The 27,907-nt window shown below is 45.0% G+C and overlaps 3 protein-coding genes across 12 annotated transcripts in view; 1 reads left to right on the top strand and 2 right to left on the bottom strand.

The window, feature by feature from the left end:
- Nucleotides 1–27,907, bottom strand: part of LOC309384253 (uncharacterized protein) — a 136,255-nt gene that overhangs the window by 40,345 nt on the left and 68,003 nt on the right. For 2 of the 5 annotated variants that reach the window (XM_081937512.1, XM_081937513.1), the window contains exon 2: nt 16,910–20,616. In XM_081937512.1, the coding sequence (XP_081793638.1) occupies nt 18,250–20,148 (1,899 nt within the window). In that variant the 5' untranslated portion in view covers nt 20,149–20,616 and the 3' untranslated portion in view covers nt 16,910–18,249. Of the gene's footprint in view, nt 1–207; nt 479–16,909; nt 20,617–23,602; nt 23,674–27,907 lie in introns of those variants that run through there. The other 3 variants (XM_081937510.1, XM_081937509.1, XM_081937519.1) reach the window with 3 other exon arrangements.
- Nucleotides 28–9,452, top strand: LOC309384294 (uncharacterized protein). Of its 4 annotated transcripts, none has more exons than XM_081937619.1 (3): nt 28–215; nt 4,050–7,295; nt 8,492–9,452. In XM_081937619.1, the coding sequence occupies exon 2, from the start codon at nt 4,764–4,766 to the stop codon at nt 5,805–5,807; it is 1,044 nt and encodes a 347-aa protein (XP_081793745.1). In that variant the 5' UTR covers nt 28–215; nt 4,050–4,763; the 3' UTR covers nt 5,808–7,295; nt 8,492–9,452. The 4 variants fall into 4 exon arrangements, with proteins under 4 accessions (XP_081793745.1, XP_081793746.1, XP_081793744.1 ...); XM_081937620.1 differs by lacking the exon at nt 28–215 and adding an exon at nt 512–640 and having other exon boundaries at nt 4,056–7,295; XM_081937618.1 differs by lacking the exon at nt 28–215 and adding an exon at nt 532–655.
- The window catches only part of LOC309384272 (uncharacterized protein), a 35,305-nt gene continuing 26,330 nt past the window's right edge, over nt 18,933–27,907 (bottom strand). Inside the window, exon 3 of one of the 3 annotated variants that reach the window (XR_014174011.1) lies at nt 18,933–19,003. The gene's annotated coding sequence lies outside the window, so the exon portion shown is untranslated. Of the gene's footprint in view, nt 19,004–19,141; nt 19,256–19,327; nt 19,424–27,907 lie in introns of those variants that run through there. The other 2 variants (XR_014174012.1, XR_014174013.1) reach the window with 2 other exon arrangements.

Here is a 27,907-nt window from a genome sequence, read left to right as displayed (position 1 = left end):
GACTGTTTCGGAAGAGGAAATTCCTGTGTGCTTCTCTTCTTCCGTCCTTTCTACCAATACAATGCTCGATGGTTTTAACTCTTTTAAGCTCAGCCACAGAGGTCGCTGTTGTACTGTTGGCTTTCTAACCCACAAGCTCCAGTGCATGAGAGCCCAAAACCGGATGAGTGAAAAGTGACTAACCCTACCAGACTCCTCTTGACATACCGTATAAGGTTAGATATTGCATTCAGCAAATCACAGCATCTGAGGGTGAAGGATGGTGGGTGTTGTAGTCCAATGACATCTGCAGCACTTTCTTTCCTCTTCTTCAATAGCTATGAATTCCTAATTTACATTTAGAGATCCAGATTATCTTTTTTTAAAACCTGGATCTTTATTTTGGGTCTTTTGGCCTTCCCTTGAGGGGGTGACGGTCTTCTGCGGTCCCAGGTAGGGGGACTTTGGCATCGCTCGGGGGCGCCCCAGTCGCCCCCTCCCTGCAGCTCTTCAGTGAAGGGGTTAAAAGAGAACTTTTGCGCCCAGAGAGGAGGGAGGAAAGGGGGAAAAGGGGAGGTGGGAACCCAGTTTCCTTCCCCTCTCTGATCTCCAGACGTCTCTTACGCCAAGTGCTGCGGAGATCCCCTCTCGGGGAGGGGCGGTCAAGGGCCGCCAGGTGGGCAAGGACGCTGGGAGAGGGGGAGGGGTTAGGGGAGGGGAAGGGAAGAGGGGGGAATCCCCAGGTGAGGGAAGGGGAGGAGGGATTGCTTGGGGGAGGGAGGGAGAGCGAGGTGGGGTTTCCCCAGTTGCGCCCCCTCCCCTTCCCAGTCTCCGCCTTTCCTGGCAAGGTTTTCTGCTCCGTGGGAACCGCTGCGCAGCCGCTTCTCCTCCTCCTCCTTCTCCTCGGTTGCTGCTCCTGCGAACGGCTCTCCGACTCCCCTTAAAATCCTCCCTCCCATTCTCCCCCCCCCCACCTTCCCTGCAGCCCAACATTTGGTGCAGACGGGCTCCCGGTGGGAGGCCGCCTGGTGTTGGGGGAGGTTGGGCACCACCGTTCCCACGTTCCGCTGTGGCTGCTGGGGAGGATCCGCCTCCCAGGGTCTGGAGTGGAGGAAAAGGATCTGGGCTCAGAGGAATCGTGGCTGGAGGGGCTCCCTCCGAGGCCGTGAACCCTGCTAGGAGGAGCCCAATGGCATCTGAAGGTAAGCTTGCTTTGAGATGCAGCACCTGAATCTGCCTCTCTGACCTGCCCAGATTCCCTTTCGGGTGGCGGCTGCATCTCTCTTACCATGGAAGAGAATAGCCCTGCCTGCAAAGGTTTTCCATTTTAGTTTTAGTTCTTTTATGGGCTGTATAATCTACCCTGAAGAAAAAGCTCTTACAGCTTTGCAAAATGATCAAGAGGCTTCTGTGATATGTGTGCGGAGGGGGGGGGGGAGGAGAAGGGAAAAAAGGAGGGGTTTTGGGGGGGGTTGGAAGAGGGGGAGGGGGAAAGGAGGAGTTCGTTGAGGGGAAAAAGGCGGGAAGATAAGGATAGGAGGAGGCTTGGGGTAAAAAGGCCTGAGAGGGTAGGAAAAGAGGTTTAAAGGGGGAAATGGAGAAAGAGGCCTGGGAAAAGGCAGAGGGAGTGAAGGCAATAGAGAGGATAGGAGAGGCTTCTGTGGGGCTAGCCCGAGGGAGAGAAGGGGATAGGACAGGAGGGGCTTCTGTGGGGCATGCCTTAGGCCAGGGGTGTCCAAACCTGGGAACTTTAAGACTTGTGGACTTCAACTCCCAGAATTCTGGGAGTTGAAGTCCACAAGTCTTAAAGTTCCCAAGTTTGGACACCCCTGCCTTACGCAGAGAAGGGGATAGGGCAGGAGGGGCCTCTGTGGGGCGTGCCTTAGGCAGAGAAGGGAATGGGACAGGAGGGGCTTCTGTGGGGCAAGCCTGAGAGAGAGAAGGGGATAGGAGAGGAGGGGCTTCTGTAAGGAAAGCCTGAGGGAGAGAAGGGGATAGAGGAGGAAAGGCTTCTGTGGGGGCCAGCCTGAGGGAGAGAAGGGAATAGGATAGGAGGGGCTTCTGTAAGGAAAGCCTGAGGGAGAGAAGGGGATGGGACAGGATAGGCTTCTGTGGGACAAGCCTGAGGGAGAGAAGGGGATAAGAGAGGAGGGGCTTCTGTAAGGAAAGCCTGAGGGAGAGAAGGGGCTAGAGGAGGAAAGGCTTCTGTGGGGGCCAGCCTGAGGGAGAGAAGGGAATGGGATAGGAGGGGCTTCTGTAAGGAAAGCCTGAGGGAGAGAAGGGGATGGGACAGGAGAGGCTTCTGTGGGACAAGCCTGAGGGAGAGAAGGGGATAGGATAGGAGGGGCTTCTGTAAGGCAAGCCTGAGGGAGAGAAGGGGATGGGACAAGATAGGCTTTTGCGGGGCCTGCCTGAGGCAGAGAAGAGGCTAGGATAGGAGAGGCTTTTGTGGGGCCAGCCTGAGGCAGAGAAGGGGATGGGACAGGAGAGCCTTCTGTGGGGCAAGCCTGAGGGCGAGAAGCTGATAGGATAAGAAAGGATTTAGAGAGATAAAAGAATGTTAGCTCAAGGGACACACTTGGGAGCTCTGTTGGAATAAAATGTCATTTGGAGAGGTTCTGTTTATATTGTATCCAGATAACCATCCCAGTTATTCCATTGCAACCTTCCCTTTCCCATTTTCAGTTTTTCTCCAAATTTCATGTCTATATATATGGCACAGAATTTCCCTGAGTCTCTGCACTTTCGCTTTCCCTTTCTCTAAAGATTTCTAAAAACATTTCAATATAATGTAATTTGGAGCACTTTAGAACTTATTAACTTCAGCCTGGTGTATGGATGATGGTATTTTGACAGGTCTTTTTTAAAGAGGAGGGCAGTGGTCCATTTTCTCCCAAGTGCTTTGAAAGGATAAACCACAGTTTAAATCAGGGATCCCCAGCCCCCGGTCCTTGGACTGACACTGGGCTGTGGCATGTCAGCGACTGGGCTGCACAAAGAGGTGAAGCCCCAAATGAGGGAGGCAGGCACCATGCCAAACCATGCCCTCTTTTGTACTTGGAAAAATCTTTCACCATAGAACCAGGCCCCAGTGGCCAACAGGTTGGAGGCCACTTGTCGAGATTGATAATTTTGGAGGCCACTTGTTGGAGGCCACTTGTCGAGATTGATAATTTTTAATACAAACAGTTCACTAAGTTTAATGCCAATAATTTAAACTATTTCTATGTTTTAATCTGTTGTATTTTGATACGGACTGTACACCGCCCCAAGTCCCTTTCGGGAGAGGGGGCGGTATATAAACGCTAATAAATAATAAATAATAAATAATAATTCCCTACATATATTCCCACGTATTTTAGTACTGTTAAAAATAATTGTAAAAAATTCCTTGGCGTACGATATAGGCAAAAAAAGAATGAACAGTCAAGTGAACATTTTGCCCCCATAGCTCGCAAGGTTTAAAAAGGATTTTGACCTTGACCCTGGCTCAAAAGCTGTTATCGGACCTGCCCCAATCTGACTTAGGAAAGAATGACATTGTCAACTCCACTGGGTTGAAGCAAAAAGTTATTTTAGTCAAAAGATGTTGACTGCAGTAAGGTCAAGATAGCTCTGGGTTTTTTAAGCCAAAAGATACAGAAAGGATTCCCCTCATCCCAGCCCACCCCCATGACCACTCTGTCTCCATCAATCAGAACTCATCAAGATGTTTTGAGAACTCTGAAATGTTTTGGAATAGTAGGCAATCTTTCTCAGGGTGCCTGGGCTTGGATTCTGGTGCAAACTGGTACTGAGGTTCTCTGGTCTTCGTCATCTGTCATTCCCTACTCCCTATTCTTAGCTTTTGTAGGGCTAAGAATTTGTGATTGACCCGAGTCAAAAAGAGAATTTCAGGACCGATTAAATTTTAGATCTAGTAGTGTTCCATGTGTCAAATGAATCATAATTGTTATTCTTGTATTGTGGCATGTTTGCTTATTCATTGTAATGCATACTTCTTCCTGTTTTTTCACATCTGCAACCATTTTATAAATAATTAAAATTTCAATTTTCTTTGAATCTTATAGACAAAGAAGATGCCAATGAGAGCACTCTGAACTGAGAATAAAAGCAACATTGAAAAGGAAAGCAAATCAAGCCAAAATCAAAATGTTTTCATTTCCTTCAGAAAACCACAAAGTTCTTCCTCAGCAACTGAGAGAGAAATGAGAGAAAATCAAGAAGAGATTTCAAGCTGCAAAAAGTAGAATATACAAAACACAAGCATACATTCCATGAAAGATCAAGGGAGATTATTTTTCATTCAGAAAAAGAGGTAAATTTCTGGAAGTTGATGAACAGAAAAAGGTAAATAAAGACAGTCATGTAGAGCAGACAGTAATACACACCTCGCAACGTGAGGAAAAAATGGTTTGAACCAAACTAAACAAGGGATTCTCCTTATTTTTGACCTCCTCTAATATCAGTTGTGGATAAGCTCCATACATGTGCCTATTGTTGGAAAAGCACAGATAGTACATCACAACTGATTATGCACGAGAGGATCTACACTGTCAAAAAAACCATAGAAATGCTGCAAATGTGACAAAAGGTTTAGTCTACACAGCTGTCTTTTGATTCATGGAAAGACACAGACGGGACAGATGCCCTGCAAATGCTCTCGCTGTGGTAAATGCTTTAGTAAGTACAGCAACTTTGTGGTACATCACAAGACTCACACCAAGGAGAAAGTGTGAGAGCATCCAGTTTTTGGGAAAAGTTTAATTAGAAATTCCTACCTCATGAGTCACCAGAGGACTCATAGAGAGAAATCCTTTGAATGTTCTGACTGTGGGAAAAATTTCAGTAAGAGGTCCAACCTGGTGATACACCAGAGGATTCACACAGGAGAGAAACCCTTTGAATGTCCTATTTGTGGGAAAAGTTTCATTCACAATTCCCACTTGGTGGTACACCAGCGGATTCACACAGGAGAGAAACCCTTTGAATGTCCTGATTGTGGGAAAGGTTTCAGTCACAATTCCCACTTGGTGGTACACCAGCGGATTCACACAGGAGAGAAACCCTTTGAATGTGCTGACTGTGGGAAATGTTTCAGTCAGAATTCCGACCTAGTGACACACCAGAGGACTCACACAGGAGAGAAACCCTTTGAATGTCCTGATTGTGGGAAACGTTTCAGTCACAATTCCAGCCTGGTGAAACACCAAAGGATTCACACAGGAGAGAAACCCTTTGAATGTGCTGACTGTGGGAAATGTTTCTGTCAGTTTTCCAGCCTGGTGACCCATCAGAGGACTCACACAGGAGAGAAACCCTTTGAATGTCCTGATTGTGGGAAAGGTTTCAGTCACAATTCCTGCCTGGTGATACACCAGAGAATTCACACAGGAGAGAAACCCTTTGAATGTGCTGACTGTGGGAAATGTTTCAGTCAGATTTCTAGCCTGGTGACACATCAGAGGACTCACACAGGAGAGAAACCCTTTGAATGTCCTGATTGTGGGAAAGGTTTCAGTCACAATTCCAGCCTTGTGATACACCAGAGAATTCACACAGGAGAGAAACCCTTTGAATGTGCTGACTGTGGGAAATGTTTCAGTCAGATTTCCAACCTGGTGACACACCAGAGGATTCACACAGGCGAGAAACCATATCAGTGTCCAAATTGTTTGAAAAGTTTCATTAGCAGTTCTAAGCTGGTGAAACATCAGAGGACACACACAGAAGATAAACGATATGAGTGTCCAGAGTGCGGGAAAAGTTTCAGTAAGAATTCCCAACTCATAACACACCAGAGGACTCACAACAGAGAAACCATATGAAAATCCTGAGTTTGGGAAACGTTTCAGTCAGAATTCCAGCCTGATAACTCATATACGTAGAAGAAAAACTCTATGAGTGTACAGAATGTTGGAAAAGTTTTAGTAGGAATTCCAGTCTGGTGATACACCAGAGAATTCACATAGGAGATAAACCATATGAGTGTCCATAGGGTGGGAAAAGTTTCAGTAAGAATTCCAGCCTAGGACACACCAGAGGACTCACACAGGAGAGAAGCCTTATGAGTGTCCAGAGTGTAGCAAAAGTTTCAGTCAGAATTCCAATCTGGTGACACATCAGAGAACTCACACAGGAGAGAAACCATATGAGTGTCCAGAGTGTGGGAAAAGTTTCAGTAAGAATTCCAGCCTAGTGACACACCAAAGGACTCACACAGGAGAGAAGCCTTTTGAGTGTCCAGAGTGTAGCAAAAGTTTCAGTCAGAATTCCAACCTGATGACACATCAGAGAACTCACACAGGAGAGAAACCATATGAGTGTCCAGAGTGTGGGAAAAGTTTCAGTAAGAATTCCAGCCTAGAGACACACCCGAGGACTCACACAGGAGAAAAAACATGAGTCTCCAGAGTGTGGGGAATGTTTCAGACTGAATTTCACCCTAGTCATACACCAGAGGACACAGCAGAGAAAAGGCATGAGTTTCTAGAGGGCAGGAAAAGTTTTAGTTAGTGTTTTAAGGTGCTGGACTGGCGCCTGTAGTCGTGCGCACATAGCTCCACTCATGCAAGTGTTAAGTCTTTAGAGTGTAGCTTTGCGCTCATTCAGGTTTCTCCGCATTCAGAGCCTTAGTGAGTTAGAAAAGCTGAGCTAGGGCTTACCTGTCTGATTGAGCTCCTCTCCCCGCTCTGCGCTTGGAGCATTGAGAGCAGGTAGCTTGGCAGCCTGGATGGTGGGGAGAGATAAAAGGGAATTGGGTCGCTCCAGCTCCACACAAGTGAAGCTTTTGGGCCGATGCTCGCATGAGTGGAGCTGTTCGTGTCCACCGGCCCACCTCATTCACAGCTTCGTTCCAAGTAGGTCACAATCCGTTTATGGAAGCTCAAGGGAGAGATCAGGAGGAGATTGAATGCTGGTGGGAGGCTTCATCAACACTTCCTCCTGGAATGGACATTTCCAAGTGGATGGCAGAGGCAGAAAACTCTGGAGAGCCCCCAGTGACTTTCCACTGCCTGCACAAGTTTGAGAAGGAGGACCACCGGACCACCAAATGCAAATCCAGTCATCCTGCCCAAAGGTGACCCTGGGATTTTACAAATAAGCCCACCAAACTGCCTTCAGGAGCCCACAAAGCAGCCCTGGAAAGAGTCAATATCATAGAGTTCACCCCATCCCCCATAGATGGTGAGATGAGTCCAACTAGCCCAGCAGAGGGTCCTGGGGAGAGTGACACCAATTCCAATAATGACTCCTTGTAAGTGCCCCAATCACTCTGGTGACACCCTACATGGAACTCGTAGTCCATGGAACTCGTAGACAAAAAGCCAACTTAGTGGCCCTTCTGGACTCAAGGTGCACCAGTTGCCTAGTCAACCATGCCCTGGTTGGGAAGCTGGAGATGAGATTCAGACCAGTCATGGTGTCGGTGGCATTTTGCCAGCTGGACAGATCTGCAGCAGGGGTGATTCTAGTGACATTCATCACTGAGCTGATAGAAATGCAGATGGGGGGGGGTGTCACACAAGGACCCAGTTTCATCATAGCGCTGGGTATGAAAAGACCCCTGATACTAGGATTAGCATGGCTACAGAAATAGGACCCCTATGTCAGCTGGAGGAAGTGGTGGCTTAAAATCCAGAGGACTAAAGCAAAAGGAGAGCTAGGAAGGGCCCCAAAGCCAAGGCAGGAGGTGGGGGCAGTAATGAAAGAAGGCTGACTCTCTCATTCTATAGTTGTACTGGGACTTGTAGGATGTGTTTAGCGAGGAGGGCTCAGATTAGCTCCCACCCCACTGTCCATCTGACCGCTCCATAGTACTCCTGCTAGGTGCTAAACTGCCTAAAACCAAACTTTATTCAATGACTGAAGATGGTTTGTTCTCTGAGCTTTTGGGTTGGTTTCTGAACGTTTTGTTACCAGACTAGGTAACATCTGCAGTGGAGTGTAGGGGATCTATTCAATGACTCCTAGGGAATTGGAGGACTTACGAGCTTTGATGGTTCATCTAATTGGCTCGACCCAGGGTGGCTGCCCAGTCCTGTTCCGGAAAAAAAACAGTCATCTATGGGTAGGCTATAGAGGGCTAAATGGTATACGTGTTCAGAACGTTTACCTGCTGCCCCTAAAGAAGGACATGATAGCACACCTGACGAAAGGGAAGATTTTTATCAAACTGTACTATAAGAAGCATATTACAGAGTCAGAATTAAAGAGGGTTGATTGAAAAACAGCATTTAATTGACCTTGACTGCAACAGGCTTATGACCTCACTTTGGATATGTTCGTTAAATGAACCATTGTGGACATTAAGTGAGGCATCACCTGATTGCTATGATTTCCTTTCTGTCTTCTCCATGAACTTTGCTTGGCTGGTTGGGAAGCATGCTAATGGCTAACACATGATGATGGGACAATTTGATGGTTTAAAATACAATGATTATTTGCAAAGCTGGTTTTTTTCCAATATCATCATAATCTTGAATGTTTACTACATGAGACAAATGGCAAGGCAGGACTACCTCTATTATACACAGGAACAAAAAGCCATGTGCAGTGGATGTCATTTGCTGGAAGCATCACAGGGAGGAAATAGTTGTTGTCGTACCCAGCTAGTGGAATACCCTGAAGGATCATGGTGAGAAAAAACGTTTCTGTTCTGTGAAGTCCCCTTTGTCTGAGACTGATGGAGGCGTTTGGGATTATGAGCACATAATAAGAATCCCTTTGTGAGCCTGAGCTCTTCCCAAGAAGCTCCCACGAGCAGCACAGCCACTTCTTAAAAGACTCCTCACCATGGTTTGGAAACTGTTGGTTGGTTGGAGAAGGCTGAAGGAGATGTGGATTCTACAGATCTGGAGTGAACAGATTCGATGTGTGATGAACGGACTTTGAAGTGAAGTTGGTTGTCACTGGGAAATGAACTTGCCATATCCAACTGGAAAACTATTTGGACTGGACTGTGGTGACAATGGATCGACAACAGAAGTTTATGATTTTGAGGAATACGACACAATAGTTGTTTTATTGTTCTCAACCAAAATATTAAGAAAAAGTTTTATTCGTAAGAATCAAACAAAGATATTTCATCCGGACAGATCACAGACAATGATTAAGGTAAATAAAAAGCCATTCTGGACTTTATACAAATTCAATGCAAAACTAAATTGTTAATGCTATTTTAACTTTGCTGTTTATTCACCTGTTAACCACTTTGCCTCTCTGTGTAGTAGATGGATGAAAGCCAAATTGTTTGTAAATAGAGGTAGAACTTTATAAATTTTGGGCCTGCTTCACAAGGGGAAGTAACTAATATTGCTCCGACATATGTATGAATACTCAAGTGGAGGGGATAGTATATGTAAATCTGTTTTTGCTTTCTTTTTAAACGTTGTGTCTATTCTTGCTTAGCTTTTAAAGCTTTGTGGGTTTTTTGGGAGTTTTATTTATATTAATTTTCTGAATAAAATATTCCCCCCCCCCCAAATCCACAAGAAGCAAGTTCATGGGGCTGCTCTTTACCTATCTTCTAAACTGCCTCTAAATTCATGGAAACATTGCACTATAGCAGTGATGGCGAACGTATGGCACGCGTGCCACAAGTGGCACACGGAGCCATTTGTCAGGGCACGCGAGGCGCTGCCCTGTCAGCTGGCCAGCGCGCATGCGCACGCTGGCCACCTCAGTTCACCTTTTTAAAAGCTAAGAGCCTCCCCCCCCCCCCCCCGAGGCTTCAGGGACCATCCCTGAAGCCTTCGGAATGCTTAAAACCACCCTCCGAGCAAACCGGAAGTGACTTCCGGGTTGCTCGGAGGGTCGTTTTAAGCGTTCCGAAGGCTTCAGGGACCGTCCGGAGGCTTCCCTGAAGCCTTCGGAGCGCTTAAAACGACCCTCCGAGCAACCTGGAAGTCACTTCCGGTTTGCTCGGAGGGTGGTTTTAAGCGCTCCGAAGGCTTTAGGGACTGTCCGAGGCTTTCCTGATGCCTTCGGAGTGTTTAAAACGACCCTCTGAGCAACCCGGAAGTCACTTCCGGTTTGCTCGGAGGGTGCTTTTAAGCGCTCCGAAGGCTTCAGGGAAGCCTCCGGGCAGTCCCTGAAGCCTCCGGGGGGTCGGGGGAGGCTCTTTTAGCCCTCCCCAGGCTCCTATAAAGCCCCTGGAGCCTGGGGAGGGCGAAAAAAGCATGTAAAAATGGGGAGGGGGGCGTGCGTTGTGCACGCATGTGCACTGGGGTGGTCGCGCGTTGCATTATGGGTGCGGCACGTCCGCACTCGACCCCCCTGCGCTCCCCCCACTTGTGGCACGCGAGCCAAAAAAGGTTCGCCATCACTGCACTATAGGCTTGGAAGGGACCTCGGAGGTCTTCTAGTCCAACCTGCTGTTCAAGGCAGGACACTGAAACCATCCCTCTCAAATGGTTCTCCAGCCTACTCTTGAAAACCTCCAGTTATGGAACACCCACAAAACCTGGAGGCAAGCTATTCCACTGATTAATTGCTCTGACAAAAAAAATACATCTTCTAGGTTGGGCCTCCTTTTAACTAGCTTCCACCCATTGCTTCTTATCCTGCCATCTGGTGCTCTAGAGAATAAGTCAATCTGCTCTTCTTTGTGTCAGATGCATAAGTCCTCGAAGACCGCTATCTTGTCCCTCCTATTGATCTTTTATCATCTTTGTTGCTCTTCTGTGCATATTTCCCAGTGTCTCAACATCTTTATATCATGGTGACCAGCACTCAACTGTTCTGACCGCCCGCCCCCCCAGCCTGTGAATAAACCAGAACACAGGATTGGCTGTTTGCCACTGTTTAATTACCAAGATAACGAATCCTTTGGCTGAGAGCCCAGACAACTCACTTTCAAATAGCGTAGCTTGGCAGCAACCCAGATAGTTAGTTCCAATGAACAACACAGATAGTCCAAACGAATAGACACGAGTAGAATATACAGACAGATTTTCTTCACTACTAATTGGAACGGTTGTTTCCTGCAAATGTCCCCTACCAACGTCTGAACTATAAACTCTCTTTGGAGGGGCCAATCCACAACCACCTGTGCTTAATTATCTTCTGTGAGTCTGCCTACAGAGTTGCTTCTTCCGTTTCTCAGCCCTTCTCAATCTAGCATCAGGGACAAACTGCCTTTGATCCTCCCCACTGCTCCATGCCTCAGGCGCCTCCTGGTAGCCAACCAACCTCTCTGGTCCATGCTCTGAGTCTGAACCCTGCCCAGGGTCCTCCACATCGTCCAGGGCAGACTCATATGGTTCCTCGCTATCCGAGTCCATCAGCAGCTCAACCGGATCCTGCTGGGCCACAACACTCAACTATGTATTCTAAGTGTGGTATTGCGTAAAGCAATTCTATCTTTTCTTGTTGTCTTGACATTATTCCTCTGTTGATGCAACCTAGGACTACATTGTCTTTTATTGGCAACTGCAGCACAATGCTGGCCAAGAGGTACTTGTCCACTTATCATGCACCCCAGGGATACATGGCCTGCCCTTTTGGACATCTCCCAGAGGCAGACCCCATTTTTATTGCACCCACAATTCTTTAACACAGTCTACAAAGTGTTAGGGTAGCAAAACAGAACAATTTGTCCCATTCCCTGTGACCAAGAAGCAGCCACCATATTGACACAGGCAGCCATGGCAAAACAACAGCTGCTTCCAGAAGTTCACTGCATGGCCTACGGATGAATCCCAGGAACAGTCAAAATAAAGGCTCTTTCCATAAGGCAGTCACACAGCCCAGAGATACATGCCCTGTCCTCTTTCCCCACATGAGATTCAGAGATCTTCAAAAGGTATGGAGGAGGCTGCGATGCCTGGTAGGGTGAGAGTCAGGCCTTTGGACTGCAGGGATCTAGTAGAAGTGGAAACCCTGTGGGGGGTGGGGAAAGGTCTATGGAACCATGTGGGGAGCCTATGGGGGACAACTGACCTACTGGGACCTGGGAGGAAGGGAAAGGCCCCGGAGGACCCAAGGGTGGGATTCTCCAAACTCTGAAGAAGCCACTGTTGAGCTTAACAATTTGCACATTCATTTGACGGCTTCATCGGGAAGAGCAGGGGGTGAGGGTAATTCAGCAAAATGATCAGCCAGTATTCAGATCAGGCCAATATTCAGTTTTCTCACCTACACTCTCAATGGGAGTTCAGAAATGAAATTGAAACCTCCAAACTCATCAACTTTTGCCTCATCTATATTTAGTTATATGTAATAAGGAAGGGGTGTCAAACTCAAGGCCCAGGGTGATTAAATCCGGCCCGCGGGGCTGTTGTGAAAACAGAGAAGGACTGGCCCATGGTGCCTCTGCCAGCATTTGCACTGGCAGAGGGTTGCAGGAGGCCATTGCAGCTGAAAATGGAGCTCGGGAGCCCATTTTTGTTGGCAAAGCACTTGGGCTTCCACAGGCGCCCCCAACACAAGTGACGTCAAGCTAGCTATGCCCACCCAGTCCACTTCCACCACAGCCCTCCATCCAGTTCAAACAGAACCATGATGCAGCCCTCAATGAAATCTAGTTTGACACCCCTGCGATAAGGAGTCATTTTGGCCAAAAGTACTATCCAAAGACTGGTCATTTGAAAGGCTCTCCCATGTGAGTCCTCTGGTGTTTCACTAGGTTTGAATTGAAATGGAAACTTTCCCCACAAATAGGGCATTCAGTGTTTTTCATGTGATCTCTGGTGTATCATCATGTTGGAATTCTGACAGAAACTTTTGCAACAAATAGGACACTCATACGGTTTATCCCCTGTGTGAATCCGCTGGTGTTTAACCAGACTGGAATTCTTGGTGAAACGTTTCTCATAGTCAGCACATTCAAAGCATTCTCTCCTGTGTGTATCATCTGGTGATTTGTGAGTTATAATTTTGTAATGAAACCTTTTCCACAGTCAAAACATTCAAAGGGTTTCTCTCCCGTGTGAGACTTCTGGTGTTTCATCAAGCTAGAATTCTGAGTGAAACCTTTGCTACAAACAGGACACTCATACGGTTTCGCTCCTATATGAGTTCTCTGGTGACTCATGAGGCAGAATTTTCTAATGAAACATTCCCCACAATATGGATACTGATATGATTTCTCTCCTATGCGAGTCCTCTGGTGTTGCTCCAGGCGGGAATTGGAACTGAAACTTGTCCCACAAACCGGACACTAGTACGGTTTCTCTCCTGTGTAAGTCCTCTGGTGTATCAACAGGCTGGGCTTGTGACTGAAACATTTCCCACAGTCAGGACATTCAAAGTATTTATCTCCCGTGTGAGTCCTCTGGTGTACCACCAAGTGGGAATTGTGACTGAAACCTTTCCCACAAACAGGACATTCAAAGGGTTTCTCTCCTGTGTGAGTCCTCTGGTGTATCACTAGGTAGGAATCCTGACTGAAACTTTTCCCACAGTCAGGACATTCAAAGGGTTTCTCTCCTGTGTGAGTCCTCTGGTGTATCACTAGGTAGGAATCCTGACTGAAACTTTTCCCACAAGCGGGACACTCAAAGGGTTTCTCTCCCCCTCCGAGGCCTCCCCCTTGGTAGGACACTTTGTCACCTTAAGTTGAGGGTCCTCTTCCCGAGGTAGTTGGCCCAGATGACTCTTCTGTGGTGGCATCTGGGGCCCTCTCTTTACCGCCGTGGCGATTGGTACACACGTTTGTTCTTCAGCAATTCCCTGCTCCGAGGCCTCCCCTTTGGTAGGACTCTTTGTCACCTTAAGTTGGGGATCCTCTTCCAGAGGTTGGTGGCCCAGATGCCAAGTTTGTCACTGTGTTAATTTTGTCAACTTGTGCTTATATTCTGATTTATACAGTAGAATGGATTGTTTCTTATCTGACAATGGTTAATGAGCATGTCTCATAATACGTCACACATTTTTTACTTTCCTTCTGATCTTCCGTTCGCCTGCCGAAGGAGGTGGGCAACATAGCTCTTGCCAAAATGTAAGATTTAGATAGTAAGATTTGTATTATTATTTTATTTTATATTAAAGTTGTTTATTAGAATATGTTCTCAGGTTTTATTTTCTGCTTATCTGGAAATATGCTGCTTGGAAAGCTGATGATTCACACCTCATTAATTCAGGGGGGAGAACTCTCTCTCCTTCACAAAGTTGACAGCAATGGTGGCAATTTATTGGCCCCCATGAGGAAAGGAACCTAGTTACATCTCTAAACATCGGAACCTCTTCATCACATTGGCCTGCTCTCCATCTCGCAGCTTCCCCCTTGGTAAACCCCTCTTCCATGGTGGAGATTGCTTCTCTGTAGGAAGGTGGGGTAAGAACCTGTTGGGGCATTGCAGGTGCACATTGTCCTGCCATGCCATCCCTTTGGTAAATCCTTCTTCCATGGTGGAGATTGTTTCTCTTAGGAAGGTGAGGTTTATGTGCCAAGGATCCCCCTGCTGGCTTGGAGGAGCTATGGGCCAAGTAGGTGCCCTCTGCTGGCTTGGAGCATTTTCCCATGTTGATGGCAAAGGAGGTGCCCAGTGGCATCTTATCCATCCATACTCTGGGGAAAAAACCCAATCTGGTGGTGCTTCATTCCACTGGTTGCAGCCCAATTTGTGGCTGGCAAGTGAAAGATGCTGGCCAAATCCCTTCTTGCTGCCTGGGTTGAAATTCCCATTTTGAAAGGGAATCTGTCTCCCACTCAGTTGCAGGGTAATAAGTCATTTCATTTATCGCTGTCTGGAAGGAGTCAAAATCTCCACTCCAGGTTTTTTTCAAACCCTTGCTTCCAAGCTGGGGGGAAGGAGGGGGAGCATGCACTCACGTTTAGTTGTCCGAAATGGTCCGGGAAGCCCATCAGAGATGATTGCGTGGGGACGGCTGGGATCTCCATTCCTTTCATCTTCTATTTCTTTTCCTCCCCTTCAGGCTGTTTCTCTTGCCAGCTGCAATAAATCTTGAAGCAGATACCTTTGCCTTTGAAGATAGCAGAGAAGCGTTCCATCTCAGCTTCTTATCACCAAAAGCTTACTCATAATTGTTCGCTGATATTTTACGCTGTCCCGGTCAGCGTTGGGAATTCAGCACCCCCATCACCAGCGCCCCCTTGAGAGGGGTGGTGGTGCTAGTGATTTATTTTAAAGGGAGAGTTGGAATAATGTCAGCGTTCCAAATACCATGCATGAAATCAATCAGAGACCAAGGCAGAATCATCCTTAAAGTTCCAATTTAATCATACAGGCATGTTGGCACGTCTATGGAATTCCAACTCTGTGTTAGCGTTCTAAGTACCATGTATGAAATAAATCATTGTCCAAGGCAGAATCTTCCTTAAAGTTCCCATTTATTCATAACAGACATGTTAGCACGGCTATGGAATTCCAACTCTGATCTGCATCCTGGAATTCCACCCAGTTGAAAGTTCATGATCTATCCCCACCCACAAATCCATCACATGTTCCAATCATCATCTTCCACGCTGGCATCTACACCCCTCTGCTTCCGGTCAGGTGTCAAGGTGCGGAGACAAAAGATGACCTTGAGCTTCTATAAAAGAATGACAACATACATTCCACAATCCTACTCCTTTCTACTCCCCCCTCCCAACTACTACACTAATGAAACAGCATAGAAAATTATAAGAAAGTGTGGCAGGCCAAAGATCCTAAAAAGAACATAACTACAGGCCTGACACTCTAATGTTCTTCCTGGAATTCCACCCAGTTGAAAGTTCATGATCTATCCCCACACCCCATAATCCATCACATGTTCCAATCATCATCTTCCACGCTGGCATCTACACCCCTCTGCTTCCGGTCAGGTGTCAAGGTGCGGAGACAAAAGATGACCTTGAGCTTCTAGAAAGAATCACAACAATACATTCTACAATCCTACTCCTTTCTATTCCACCCTCCCAACTACTACACTAATGAAACAGCATAGGAAAATAATAGAAAGTGTGGCAGGTCAAAGATCCTAAAAGAAACATAACTACAGGCCTGACACTTTTCCTTAAAGGACTAATTTATCTTTTTAAAAAAAATTCTTTGGGCAATCATTCTCAAAGAAAAAATCTCACCAGCTGGACTCACTTTCACTGCCTTCTTTCCGGAGCCGTCTCCAACTTTGTCAGCCTGGGGGCTGTCTGTTTACCACCGGCTTGGATAACTTCCCTTGGGTCGATCAGGGACTTTGCGGTGTCCCTGAGACCAACAAGGATTTGTCTCCCTGTCACCATCTCTTCAGGACGGTTTAGGTGCCTATGGACCGTGCAGCAGGTAAAAGAATCAACGGTGGTCTCGGACTGTCGAGACCGCACGTTGTGTCATCACGATGTTTGGCTCTCATCTCCGGGACCAGCACCCTCTTTGATGGAGTTCGGCAAAGACCTGGCCAAAACCAAGGTGAGGCAACAAAACCTGTGGATAGTGGACACCAATGGATGCCTCCTCGGCCAGGCAGCCTACCTCTGGAATGGCAGTGAGCAATGCCTAGGGGAGCTGACCAGATCCCATTGGGTCCAGGGTGGCCTCTGGGCAGAAGTAGGATTCAACCGGTTTAGATTCATTCGGCCAAACCAGTTGTTAAAATTCTGCCCAGTTCAGTGAACCCACCCATGTTTGGGGCATGAAAACAGCCAAAAAATGGCCCCAAAAATGGCCCATAAAACTTCCCAGAAACAGCCTGAAAAATGCCTCAAAACAGCCTGGAAATGGCCTAAAACTGGCCAAAAATGCCCCCCAAACCAGGCTGAAAACAGCCTGAAAAATGACCTGAAAAACAGTCCAAATATTGGTCCTAAAATGGTCCAAAACAGGCCAAAAAATGGCCCAAAAAACCTCCCAGCCTGAAAAACAGCCCAAAACCAAAAAAATGAGCCTGGAGATAGCCTGAAAAATGGCCAAAATGGGCCAAATAACATCCCAGAAAGTGCCTAAAAACTACCTTTTAAAAAGCTCAAAATAGCCCCAAAACAGCCAAAAACATCCCAAAATACAGGTCAGCCTGAAAACGGCCTCAAAACAGCCTGGAAAATCCCTCAGAAAATGCCCCCCAAATAGTCTGAAAAACGGCCCCAAACAGCCCAAAAACGGCCCGTAAATGGCCTGAAAAAAGGCCCAAAATGGCCAATATGACCTAAAAAACAACACAGAAACTGCCTAAAAAACGACCTAAAAACAGCTAAAAAGAGCTCAAACACAACTCAAAAGACAGCCTGGAAATATCCTGAAAAACAGATGGAAGCATTTGGGATTATGAGCGCACACAACGGAATTCTTTTGTGAACCCGAGCTCTTCCCAAGAAGCTCCCATGAGAAGCATAGCTACTTCTTAAAAGATTCCTCACTGTGGTTTGGAAACTGCTGGTTGGTTGGAGAAGGTTGAAAGAATTTGGAGAACAGATTCGATGTTTGATGAACCGGACTTTGAAGGGAAATTGGTTGTCACTGGGAAATGGACTTGCCATATCTAACTGGAAAACTATTTGGACTGGACGCTTTAGGGAAAATGGATCGAGAACAGAGGTTTATGATTTTGAGGAATAAGATACAATAGTTGTTTTATTGTTCTCAACCAAAGTATTAAGAAAAAGTTTTATTCGTAAGAATCAAACAAAGGTATTTCATCCCGGACAGATCACAGACAATGATTATGGTGACTTATAGTAAATAAAAAGCCATTTTGGACTTTATACAAATTAAATGCAAAACTTTGTTAATGTTTTGATGTTTTAACTTTGCTGTTGGTTCACTTGTTAACTACTTTTTAAATTTTGCTTTGCAAAGAGAGGGAACTAATATTGTTCCAATATATTCATGAATACTCAACTGAGGGTGGGTAATATATATAAATCTGTTTTTGTCTTCTTGAACCCCTTTTCCCTTCTATTTAAATGTGCCTATTGTTTTGTTTTTTACAATTTCTTTCTTTTTTTCAATTTGTAATTTAAATTAATTTTCCCGAATAATTTTTTTTTAAAGCCACTTTATGAGAAGCAAGTTCATGGGCTGCTCGATTTCTAACCCGCCTCTAAATTCATGGAAACCTAGCATTATAGTCTTGGAAGGGACGCTGGAGGTCTTCTAGTCCAACCTGCTGCTCAAGGTGGGAGCTTTATACCACCCCACTTAAACACTTGTCCAGCCGATTCTTCAAAATCTCCAGTGATGGAGCACCCACAATCCCGGAGGCAAGCTGTTGCATTCATTCATTGCTCTTACTGACAGACAATTTCTCTTTACTTCTAGGTTGGGCCTCATTTTAACAAGCTTCCACCCATTATTTTTTCTCCTGCCATCCGGTGCCCTTGAGAATAAGTCAATAAGTCCAACAAATAGGACACTCAAAAGGTTTGTCTCCTGTGTGAGTCCTCTGGTGTTTCACTAGGCTGGAGCTATAACTGAAACATTTACCACAAACAGAACATTCAAAGGGTTTCTCTCTTGTGTGAGTCCTCTGGTGTGTCACTAGGCTGGAGCTATAACTGAAACATTTACCACAAACAGAACATTCAAAGGGTTTCTCTCTTGTGTGAGTCCTCTGGTGTGTCACCAGGTTGGAATTCTGACTAAAACCTTTCCCACAAACAGGACATTCAAACGGTTTCTCTCCTGTGTGAGTCCTCTGGTGTATCACTAGCTCGGAATTCCAACTGAAACCTTTCTCACAGATAGGACATTTAAAGGGTTTCTCTCCTGTGTGAGTCCTCTGGTGTGTCACTAGGTGGGAATTGCGACTAAAACCTTTTGCACAGTCAGGACATTCAAAGGGTTTATTTCCTCTGTGTGTCTTCTGGTGACTGATGAGCTCGAATCTGCTAAGGAAACATTTCCCACAATATGGACACTGGTATGATTTCTGTCCTCTGTGAGTCCCCTCATGTTTCACCAGGTAGGAATTCTGACTGAAACTTTTCCTGCAATAGGAACATTCAAAGGGTTTCTCTCCTGTGTGAATCCTCTGGTGTACCACCAGGTGGGACTTGTGACTGAAGCATTTCTCACAATCAGGACATTTAAAGTGTTTCTCTCCTGTGTGAGTCCTCTGGTGAGTCACTAGGCTGGAGTTGCATCTGAAACTTTTCCCACAATCAGGACATTCAAAGGGTTTCTCTCCTGTGTGAATCCTCTGGTGTACCACCAGGTGGGACTTGTGACTAAAGCATTTCTCACAATCAGGACATTCAAAGGGCTTCTCTCCTGTGTGAATCCTCTGGTGTACCACCAAGTGGAACCTGTGACTGAAGCATTTCTCACAATCAGGACATGTAAAGGGTTTCTCTCCTGTGTGAGTCCTCTGGTGAGTCACTAGGCTGGAGTTGCATCTGAAACTTTTCCCACAATCAGGACATTCAAAGGGTTTCTCTCCTGTGTGAATCCTCTGGTGTACCACCAGGTGGGACTTGTGACTGAAGCATTTCTCACAATCAGGACATTTAAAGGGTTTCTCTCCTGTGTGAGTCCTCTGGTGAATCACTAGGCTGGAGTTGCATCTGAAACCTTTCCCACAATCAGGACATTTAAAAGTTTTCTGTCCTTTGTGAGTCCTCTGGTGTGTCACTAGATGAGAATTTCTAATGAAACCTTTTCCACAGTCAAGACATTCAAAGGGTTTCTCTCCTGTGTGAGACCTCTGGTGTCTCACTAGATGGGAATTTCTAATGAAACCTTTTCCACAGTCAGGACATTCAAAGGGTTTCTCTCCTGTGTGAGACCTCTGGTGTCTCACTAGATGGGAATTTCTAATGAAACCTTTTCCACAGTCAGGACATTCAAAGGGTTTCTCTCCTGTGTGAGTCCTCTGGTGTATCACTAGCTCGGAATTCCAACTGAAACCTTTCTCACAGATAGGACATTCAAAGGGTTTCTCTCCTGTGTGAGTCCTCTCATGTTTTACCAGGTTGGAATTCTGATTGAAACTTTTCCCACAAACTGGACACTCATATGGTTTCTCTCCTGTGTGAGTCCTCTGGTGTATCACCACGTTGTACCTCTTACTGAAACTTTTCCCACAGTCAGGACATTCAAAGGGCTTCTCTCCTGTGTGAGTCCTCTGGTGGTTCACCAGGTCAGAATTCTGACTGAAACTTTTCCCACAAAGAGCACATTCAAAGGGTTTCTCTCCTGTGTGAGTCGTCCGGTGTGTCACTAGGTGGGAATTTGCAATGAAACATTTTCCACAATCAGAACATTCATGTGGTTTCTTTTTTGTGTGCATCTTCTAGTATATTACTAGGCCGGAGATCAGACCAAAACTTTCCCCACCATCAGCGCACTCAAAGAGTTTATCCCTGCTGTGAATTCTCTAATGTATCACCAAGTTGCCAAGTTCAACTACATTAGGGACACTTGTAGGGACTCAAATATAAATCACGTGGCCATGGGCTGCAATAGTCATAAGTATGAAAAATGGTCATAAGTCAGTTTTTTCACTGGCGTTGTAACTTCAAACACTCAGTAAATGAACTGTTGTAAGTTGAGGACTACATATAATGTATCCTTTTGTTCCACATACTTCAAACTCTTTTCAGTTTGAAATCTCTTCTTGATCACCTGCTGGAGTAGGAGAAGAACGTTGGGGTTTTCTGAAGGAAATGGAGAATATTTTTATTTCTGGCTTGATTTGCTTTGCTTTTTAACGTTGCTTGTTATTCTCAGTTGTCCTGAGTGCTCTTATCCTCTATGCCTGTAAGATTCAAAAAAATGTGTAAGTGTTATTGTTTATAAAATGGTTTTTCAGAAGATATAGAAAAATGCAGAAGATGTAGAAAAAGAAAAATAACGTATTGTACATTAACAGTGGAAAGCAAATATGCCACAATGCTAACATAATCTTAGATTATGATTTATTTCACACATTGAAGATTACCGAGATCCAAGTTGACATTTGCATTCAACCACAAAATTCTCTTGTTGATTTGGGTCAATGCATATTCTTAGTACAGCAATTATTGGATAGAATCGCTGTAATTAGGATTAATACAACATAATAGAGAATAATAGAGTTGGAAGGGACCTTGAAGGACTTCTAGTCCAACCTTCTGCTCTACTATTTCAGACAACTGGCCGTCAAATCTGTTTTTGAAAGCCTCCAGTGATGGAGCACCCAAAACTTCTGAAGGCAAGATATTCAATTGATTGATTGCTGTAATCTCTCTTTTGTTAGTTTCCGTCCATTGTTTCTTTTGGTACTTTGGAAAATCGTTTGACTTTGTCTCTATAGGAGCCCCTCAAATATTGGAACACTGCTGTCATGTCTCCACTAGTCCTCATTATACTAGAAATACCCAATTCCTGTAGGCATTCTTTATATGTTTTAGCCTCCAGCACCCTGATTACCAAATATGAATTTTCTGTTTCAGATTTTACCAATACTTGTGACACTCCATTTAAATAATGGCCGATTTGGATCTCTAAGTTTATATTGCAAGGGAGAAAACAAGAATTTAAAATAAATTATTATAAGACGCTAAGGAAAGAGGCTTGGGTTTATCACATTTGAAATTGTACTTTGATCCTTGTTGTTTTGTCTGGCAAAAAGAGTGGGTGACTCTCCAAATTAAGAGGATACTTGAGCTAGAGGAATTAAGAATTTGATGGTACAACTATTTATGGAATGATACGGTTAGGGAATGATATAAAGGCAATGAATTTTGGAAATATAAAGAAGAGCTTTTTATAATTTATGGTGGGCATGTCACAAAGCAAAGAAAGATGAAAGAGTAAGATGAAAATCTTCATACAGAAGACTATTAAAGTGAATATGAAGAGAAAAGCTTAACGGATAAAGAACTTGGGAAATAATGAAACATTGATGTTATATCAATAGAAAAATGGAAGAATATTTTCATTCCCACAATGGATGAATGGCTGTGTAACCTGATAAAGTTAACAGAGATGGGTAAATTGACTGCTTTGATTAAAGAAAAGAACAGGAATAATTTTGCTTGTACGTGGAAACTGCTTTTGGATTTTGATCTTGAGATAGAGAAAAAATTGAAAATTTGATTTTGGGTATGGTTGATTAGATATGTTTGTTGTTATAGAACAAACTTTATATTATAGAACTACTTTATATTATCATATAAAAGTAAATAGTTGAGGTTTTATGTTAGAAGTCAATGCTTTTCTTTTTCTGTTAACCCTACACTTTCCTTGCTCCCCTTTTCATCCCTTCTTTTACCCTTATCTTCATTTTCCTTTGCACTTTTGTATTTTATATTTTGATCAATTAATAATTTTTTGTGAAGAAAAAGCCTAAATTCCTAGCACTCCAAAGGGTTATTATGAAATACGGTTTATCTGGAAGTTCCAGGGATAGATTATACAATTGTAGATATATGAATGCAGAGAAAAGTATAAATAAATAAATCTACAAATTTATATATCTGGAAAATCCATGTATTTTCAGCCTGAAAAATGTTCCAAAATGGTTACAATCAAACCTTTAAAGCTACTTTTAGAGATGTGGGGGCTTTAACTGATGAAATGATGCCTAAAGCCTCTGCAAGATTTGAAGCAAACATTTTGCCTATGGAAGTCCTGACATCTAAATAAGGTCGGAAAATACTTTCCACCACCACTCTGGTGACATTCCTATTGAAGCAGTCCTCACTTAATGACTACATTTGGGATTCACATGTGTCACTAAGCAGCCTGATCATGAAGCATGATATCACATGAGAGTGCCAAGTTACATCTGTTCCTCTGCAGTTGTGGGTTTTTAAAGGCAATTTCAGCAGACCCTGACTGGCAACTTCCTGCTGACATCCCAACCGATTTTGCTTGTCAGAAGCTAGCTGGGAAGATCACAAATGGGAAACAGGAGTGTGGGATGCTGCAACCATCATAAATGTGCACCGGTTAGTAGATACCAAATTGATGCAACTCCTTTTTCTGCACCTGCATAACCACAGGAACGATGACCACAGATTTCTGGACCAGGTCTGCATCTGCTTTTGCAGTGCCATAGTAACTTTGAAGGCTCATGTAACAAATTGTAAGCATGGCCCACCTATACAAACTGAACATCTGAAAAGGTCCTCAACAGAACCTTTTTAGTTGAACCCGGTTAATACATGGATGGGGCACCAATAGGAAATATCATCCATGTTGGCTAGACATGGAAGTAAAAAAATCAAAAAGACACAGTGGCAGATCAGTCCAATATTATTGCCAAGAAAACATAACAGGGTCCATAACAGAACAAAAGAGTTGAAATTGGAAATCTTCCAGTCTACAGAAGAGGAGGCCGAGGGGTGAAATGATAGCCGTCTTCCAATACCTGAGGGGCTGCCACAGAGAAGAGGGGCTCAACCTCTTCCCCAGAGCATCTGAAGTCAGAACGAGAAGCAATGGATGGAAACGAATCAAGGAGAGAAGCAACCCAGAAACAAGGAGACGTTTCCTGACTGTGAGAACAATTAACCGGTTTGCCTGCAGAAGTTGTGGATGCTCCATCACTGGAGGCTTTCAGGGAGAGACTGGACAGCCATGTGCCTGAAATGGAAAAGGTCTCCTGCTGGAGAAGGGGGCTGGACTAGATGACCTCAAAGATCCCTCTCAACTGTTATTCCACATTCTATCTAGTGGCTTCTCTGCTTCCCGGCCGTGGAGGGAACCAAAGAGCCCGAGTTGCTCCCGGATTCTCCTCCCACCTGCCCTCAACTCACCTCCCAGCTGCTGCTTGGAGCCTTGGAAGAGACGCCAGAGCCTCTCTGCCCGAAACTCTCCCCTCTCTTCCTGACTGTTTCGGAAGAGGAAGTTCCTCTGTGCTTCTCTTCCGTCCTTTCTAGCAATACAGTACTCGATAGTTTTAACTCTTTTAAGCTCAGCCACAGAGGTCGCTGTTGTACTGTTGGCTTTCCAACCCACAAGCTCCACTGTATGAGAGCCCAAAACCGGATGAGTGAATTCAATTTCAATTTCAATTTATTTGTGCTTCTAGACCGCCCCCTCTCCCAGAAGGGACTCGGGGCGGTGTACAGTCCATAGAGAATATCACAAAAATACAATAAAAAATTAAATATGTACAGTTTGGAGGAGATAAACGATATGAGTGTCCAGAGTGCGGGAAAAGTTTCAGTAAGAATTCCCAACTCATAACACACCAGAGGACTCACAACAGAGAAACCATATGAAAATCCTGAGTTTGGGAAACGTTTCAGTCAGAATTCCAGCCTGATAACTCATATACGTAGAAGAAAAACTATGAGTGTACAGAATGTTGGAAAAGTTTTAGTACGAATTCCAGCCTAGTGACACACCAAAGGACTCACACAGGAGAGAAACCATATGAGTGTCCAGAGTGTGGGAAAAGTTTCAGTAAGAATTCCAGCCTAGTGACACACCAGAGGACTCACACAGAAGAAAAAACATGAGTCTCCAGAGTGTGGGGAATGTTTCAGACTGAATTTCACCCTGGTCATATACCAGAGGACACAGCAGAGAAAAGGCATGAGTTTCTAGAGGGCAGGAAAAGTTTTAGTTAGTGTTTTAAGGTGCTGGACTGGCGCATGTAGTCGTGCGCACATAGCTTCACTCATGCAAGTGTGAAGTCTTTAGAGTGTAGCTTTGCGCTCATTCAGGTTTCTCAGCATTCAGAGCCTTAGTGAGTTAGAAAAGCTGAGCTAGGGCTTACCTGTCTGATTGAGCTCCTCTCCCCGCTCTGCTCTTGGAGCATTGAGAGCAGATAGCTTGGTAGCCTGGATGGTGGGGAGAGATAAAAGGGAATTGGGTTGCTCCAGCTCCACACGAGAGAAGCTTTTGGGCCGATGCTCGCATGAGTGGAGCTGTGCGTGTCTACCGGCCCACCTCATTCACAGCTTCGTTCCAAGTAGGTCACAGTCCGTTTATGGAAGCTCAAGGGAGAGATCAGGAGCAGATTGAATGCTGTTGGGAGGCTTCATCAACACTTCCTCCTGGAATGGACATTTCCAAGTGGATGGCAGAGGCAGAAAACTCTGGAGAGCCCCCAGTGACTTTCCACTGCCTGCACAAGTTTGAGAAGGAGGGCCACCAAATGCAAATCCAGTCATCCTGCCCAAAGGTGACCCTGGGATTTTACCAAGAAGCCCACCAAACTGCCTCCAGGAGCCCACAAAGCAGCCCTGGAAAGAGTCAATATCATAGAGTTCACCCCATCCCCCATAGATGGTGAGATGACTCCAACTAGCCCAGCAGAGGTCCTGGGAAGAGTGACACCGACTCCAATAATGACACCTTGTAAGTGCCCCAATCACTCTGGTGACAACCTACATGGAACTCGTAGTCCAATCCTCTGGACAAAAAGCCAACTTAGTGGCCCTTCTGGACTCAAGGTGCACCAGATGCCTAGTCAACCATGCCCTGGTTGGGAAGCTGGAGATGAGATTTAGACCAGTCATGGTGGCATTTTGCCAGCTGGACAGATCTGCAGCAGGGGTGATTCTAGTGACATTCATCACTGAGCGGATAGAAATGCAGATGGGGGGGGGTCACACAGGGACCCAGTTTCATCATAGCGCTGGGTATGAAAAGACCCCTGGTACTAGGATTAGCATGGCTACAGAGATGGGACCCCTATGTCAGCTGGAGGAAGTGGTGGCTTAAAATCCAGAGGACTAAAGCAAAAGGAGAGCTGGGAAGGGCCCCAAGGGCCCCAAAGCCAAGGCAGGAGGTGGGGGCAGTAACGAAAGAAGGCTGACTCTCTCATTCTATAGTTGTACTGGGACTTGTAGGGTGTGTTTAGCGAGGAGGGCTCAGAGGAGCTCCCACCCCACTGTCCATCTGACCGCTCCATAGTACTCCTGCTAGGTGCTAAACTGCCTAAAACCAAACTTTATTCAATGACTGAAGATAGTTTCTTCTCTGAGCTTTTGGGTTGGTTTCTGAACGTTTTGTTACCAGACTAGGTAACATCTGCAGTGGAGTGTAGGGGATCTATTCAATGACTCCTAGGAAATTGGAGGACTTACGAGCTTTGATGGTTCATCTAATTGGCTCGACCCAGAGTGGCTGCCCAGTCCTGTTCCGGAAAAAAACCAGTCATCTATGGGTAGGCTATAGAGAGCTAAATGGTATACATGTTCAGAACATTTACCTGCTGCCCCTAAAGAAGGACATGCTAGCACACCTGACGAAAGGGAAGATTTTTATCAAACTGGACTATAAGAAGCATATTACCGAGTCAGAATTAAAGAGGGTTGATTGAAAAACAGCATTTAATTGACCTTGACTGCAACAGGCTTATGACCTCATTTTGGATATGGTGTTAAATGAACCATTGTGGACATTAAGTGAGGCATCACCTGATTGCTATGATTTCATTTCTGTCTTCTCCATGAACTTTGCTTGGCTGGTTGGGAAGCATGCTAATGGCTAACACATGATGATGGGACAATTTGATGGCTTAAAATACAATGATTATTTGCAAAGCTGGTTTTTTCCAATATCATCATAATCTTGAATGTTTACTACATGAGACAAATGGCAAGGCAGGACTACCTCTATTATACACAGGAACAAAAAGCCATGTGCAGTGGATGTCATTTGCTGGAAGCATCACAGGGAGGAAATAGTTGTTGTCGTACCCAGCTAGTGGAATACCCTGAAGGATCATGGTGAGAAAAAATGTTTCTGTTCTGTGAAGTCCCCTTTGTCTGAGACTGATGGAGGCGTTTGGGATTATGAGCACATAAGAATCCCTTTGTGAGCCTGAGCTCTTCCCAAGAAGCTCCCATGGGGAGCACAGCCACTTCTTAAAAGACTCCTCACCATGGTTTCGAAACTGCTGGTTGGTTGGAGAAGGCTGAAGGAGATGTGGATTCTACAGATCTGGAGTGAACAGATTCGATGTGTGATGAACGGACTTTGAAGGGAAGTTGGTTGTCACTGGGAAATGGACTTGCCATATCCAACTGGAAAACTATTTGGACTGGACTGTGGTGACAATGGATCGACAACAGAGGTTTATGATTTTGAGGAATAAGACAAAATAGTTTTTATTGTTCTCAACCAAAATATTAAGAAAAAGTTTTATTCGTAAGAATCAAACAAAGATATTTCATGCCGGACAGATCACAGACAATGATTATGGTAAATAAAAAGTCATTCTGGACTTTATACAAATTCAATGCAAAACTAAATTGTTAATGCTATTTTAACTTTGCTGTTTATTCACCTGTTAACCACTTTGCCTCTCTGTGTAGTAGATGGATGAAAGTCAAATTGTTTGTAAATAGAGGTAGAACTTTATAAATTTTGGGCCTGCTTCACAAGGGAAGGTAACTAATATTGCTCCGACATATGTATGAATACTCAACTGGAGGGGATAGTATATGTAAATCTGTTTTTGCACATTTTTTTGCTTTCTTTTTAAACGTTGTGTCTATTCTTGCTTTCGTTTTAAAGCTTTGTGGGTTATTTTGGAGTTTTAGTTATATTAATTTTCTGAATAAAATATAATTACCAACATAACGAATCCTTTGGCTGAGAGCCCAGACAACTCACTTTCAAATAGCGTAGCTTGGTAGCAACCCAGATACTTCAAATGAACAACGCATAGTCCAAACGAATAGACACAAGTAGAATATACAGACAGATCTTCTTCACTACTAATTCCAACAGTTGTTTCCTGCAAATATCCCCTCCCAACGTCTCAGCTATAAACTCTCTTGGGGGGGAGGGGCAATCCACAACCACCTGTGCTTAATTATCTTCTGTGAGTCTGCCTACAGAGTTGCTGCTTCCGTTGCTCAGCCCTTCTCAATCTAGCATCAGGGACAAACTGCCTTTGATCCTCCCCACTGCTCCATGCCTCAGGCGCCTCCTGGTGGCCAACCAGCCTCTCTGGTCCCTGCTCTGAATCTGAACCCTGCCCAGGGTCCTCCACATCGTCCAGAGCATATGGTTCCTCGCTATCTGAGTCCATCAGCAGCTCAACCAGATCCTGCTGGGCCACAACACTCAACTATGTATTCTAAGTGTGGTATTGCGTA

Source organism: Natrix helvetica, assembly GCF_964273705.1.
Source record: "Natrix helvetica genome assembly, chromosome: 1".
Classification (NCBI taxonomy): domain Eukaryota; kingdom Metazoa; phylum Chordata; class Lepidosauria; order Squamata; family Natricidae; genus Natrix; species Natrix helvetica.
Note: the sequence above shows the minus strand (reverse complement) of the source record. Positions and strands in the feature narration are given on the sequence as shown.

Coding starts and splice junctions, on each gene's coding strand:
- LOC309384294 (XM_081937619.1), top strand. CDS start 4,764: ATGAGTCACCAGAGGACTCATAGAGAGAAATCCTTTGAATGTTCTGAC.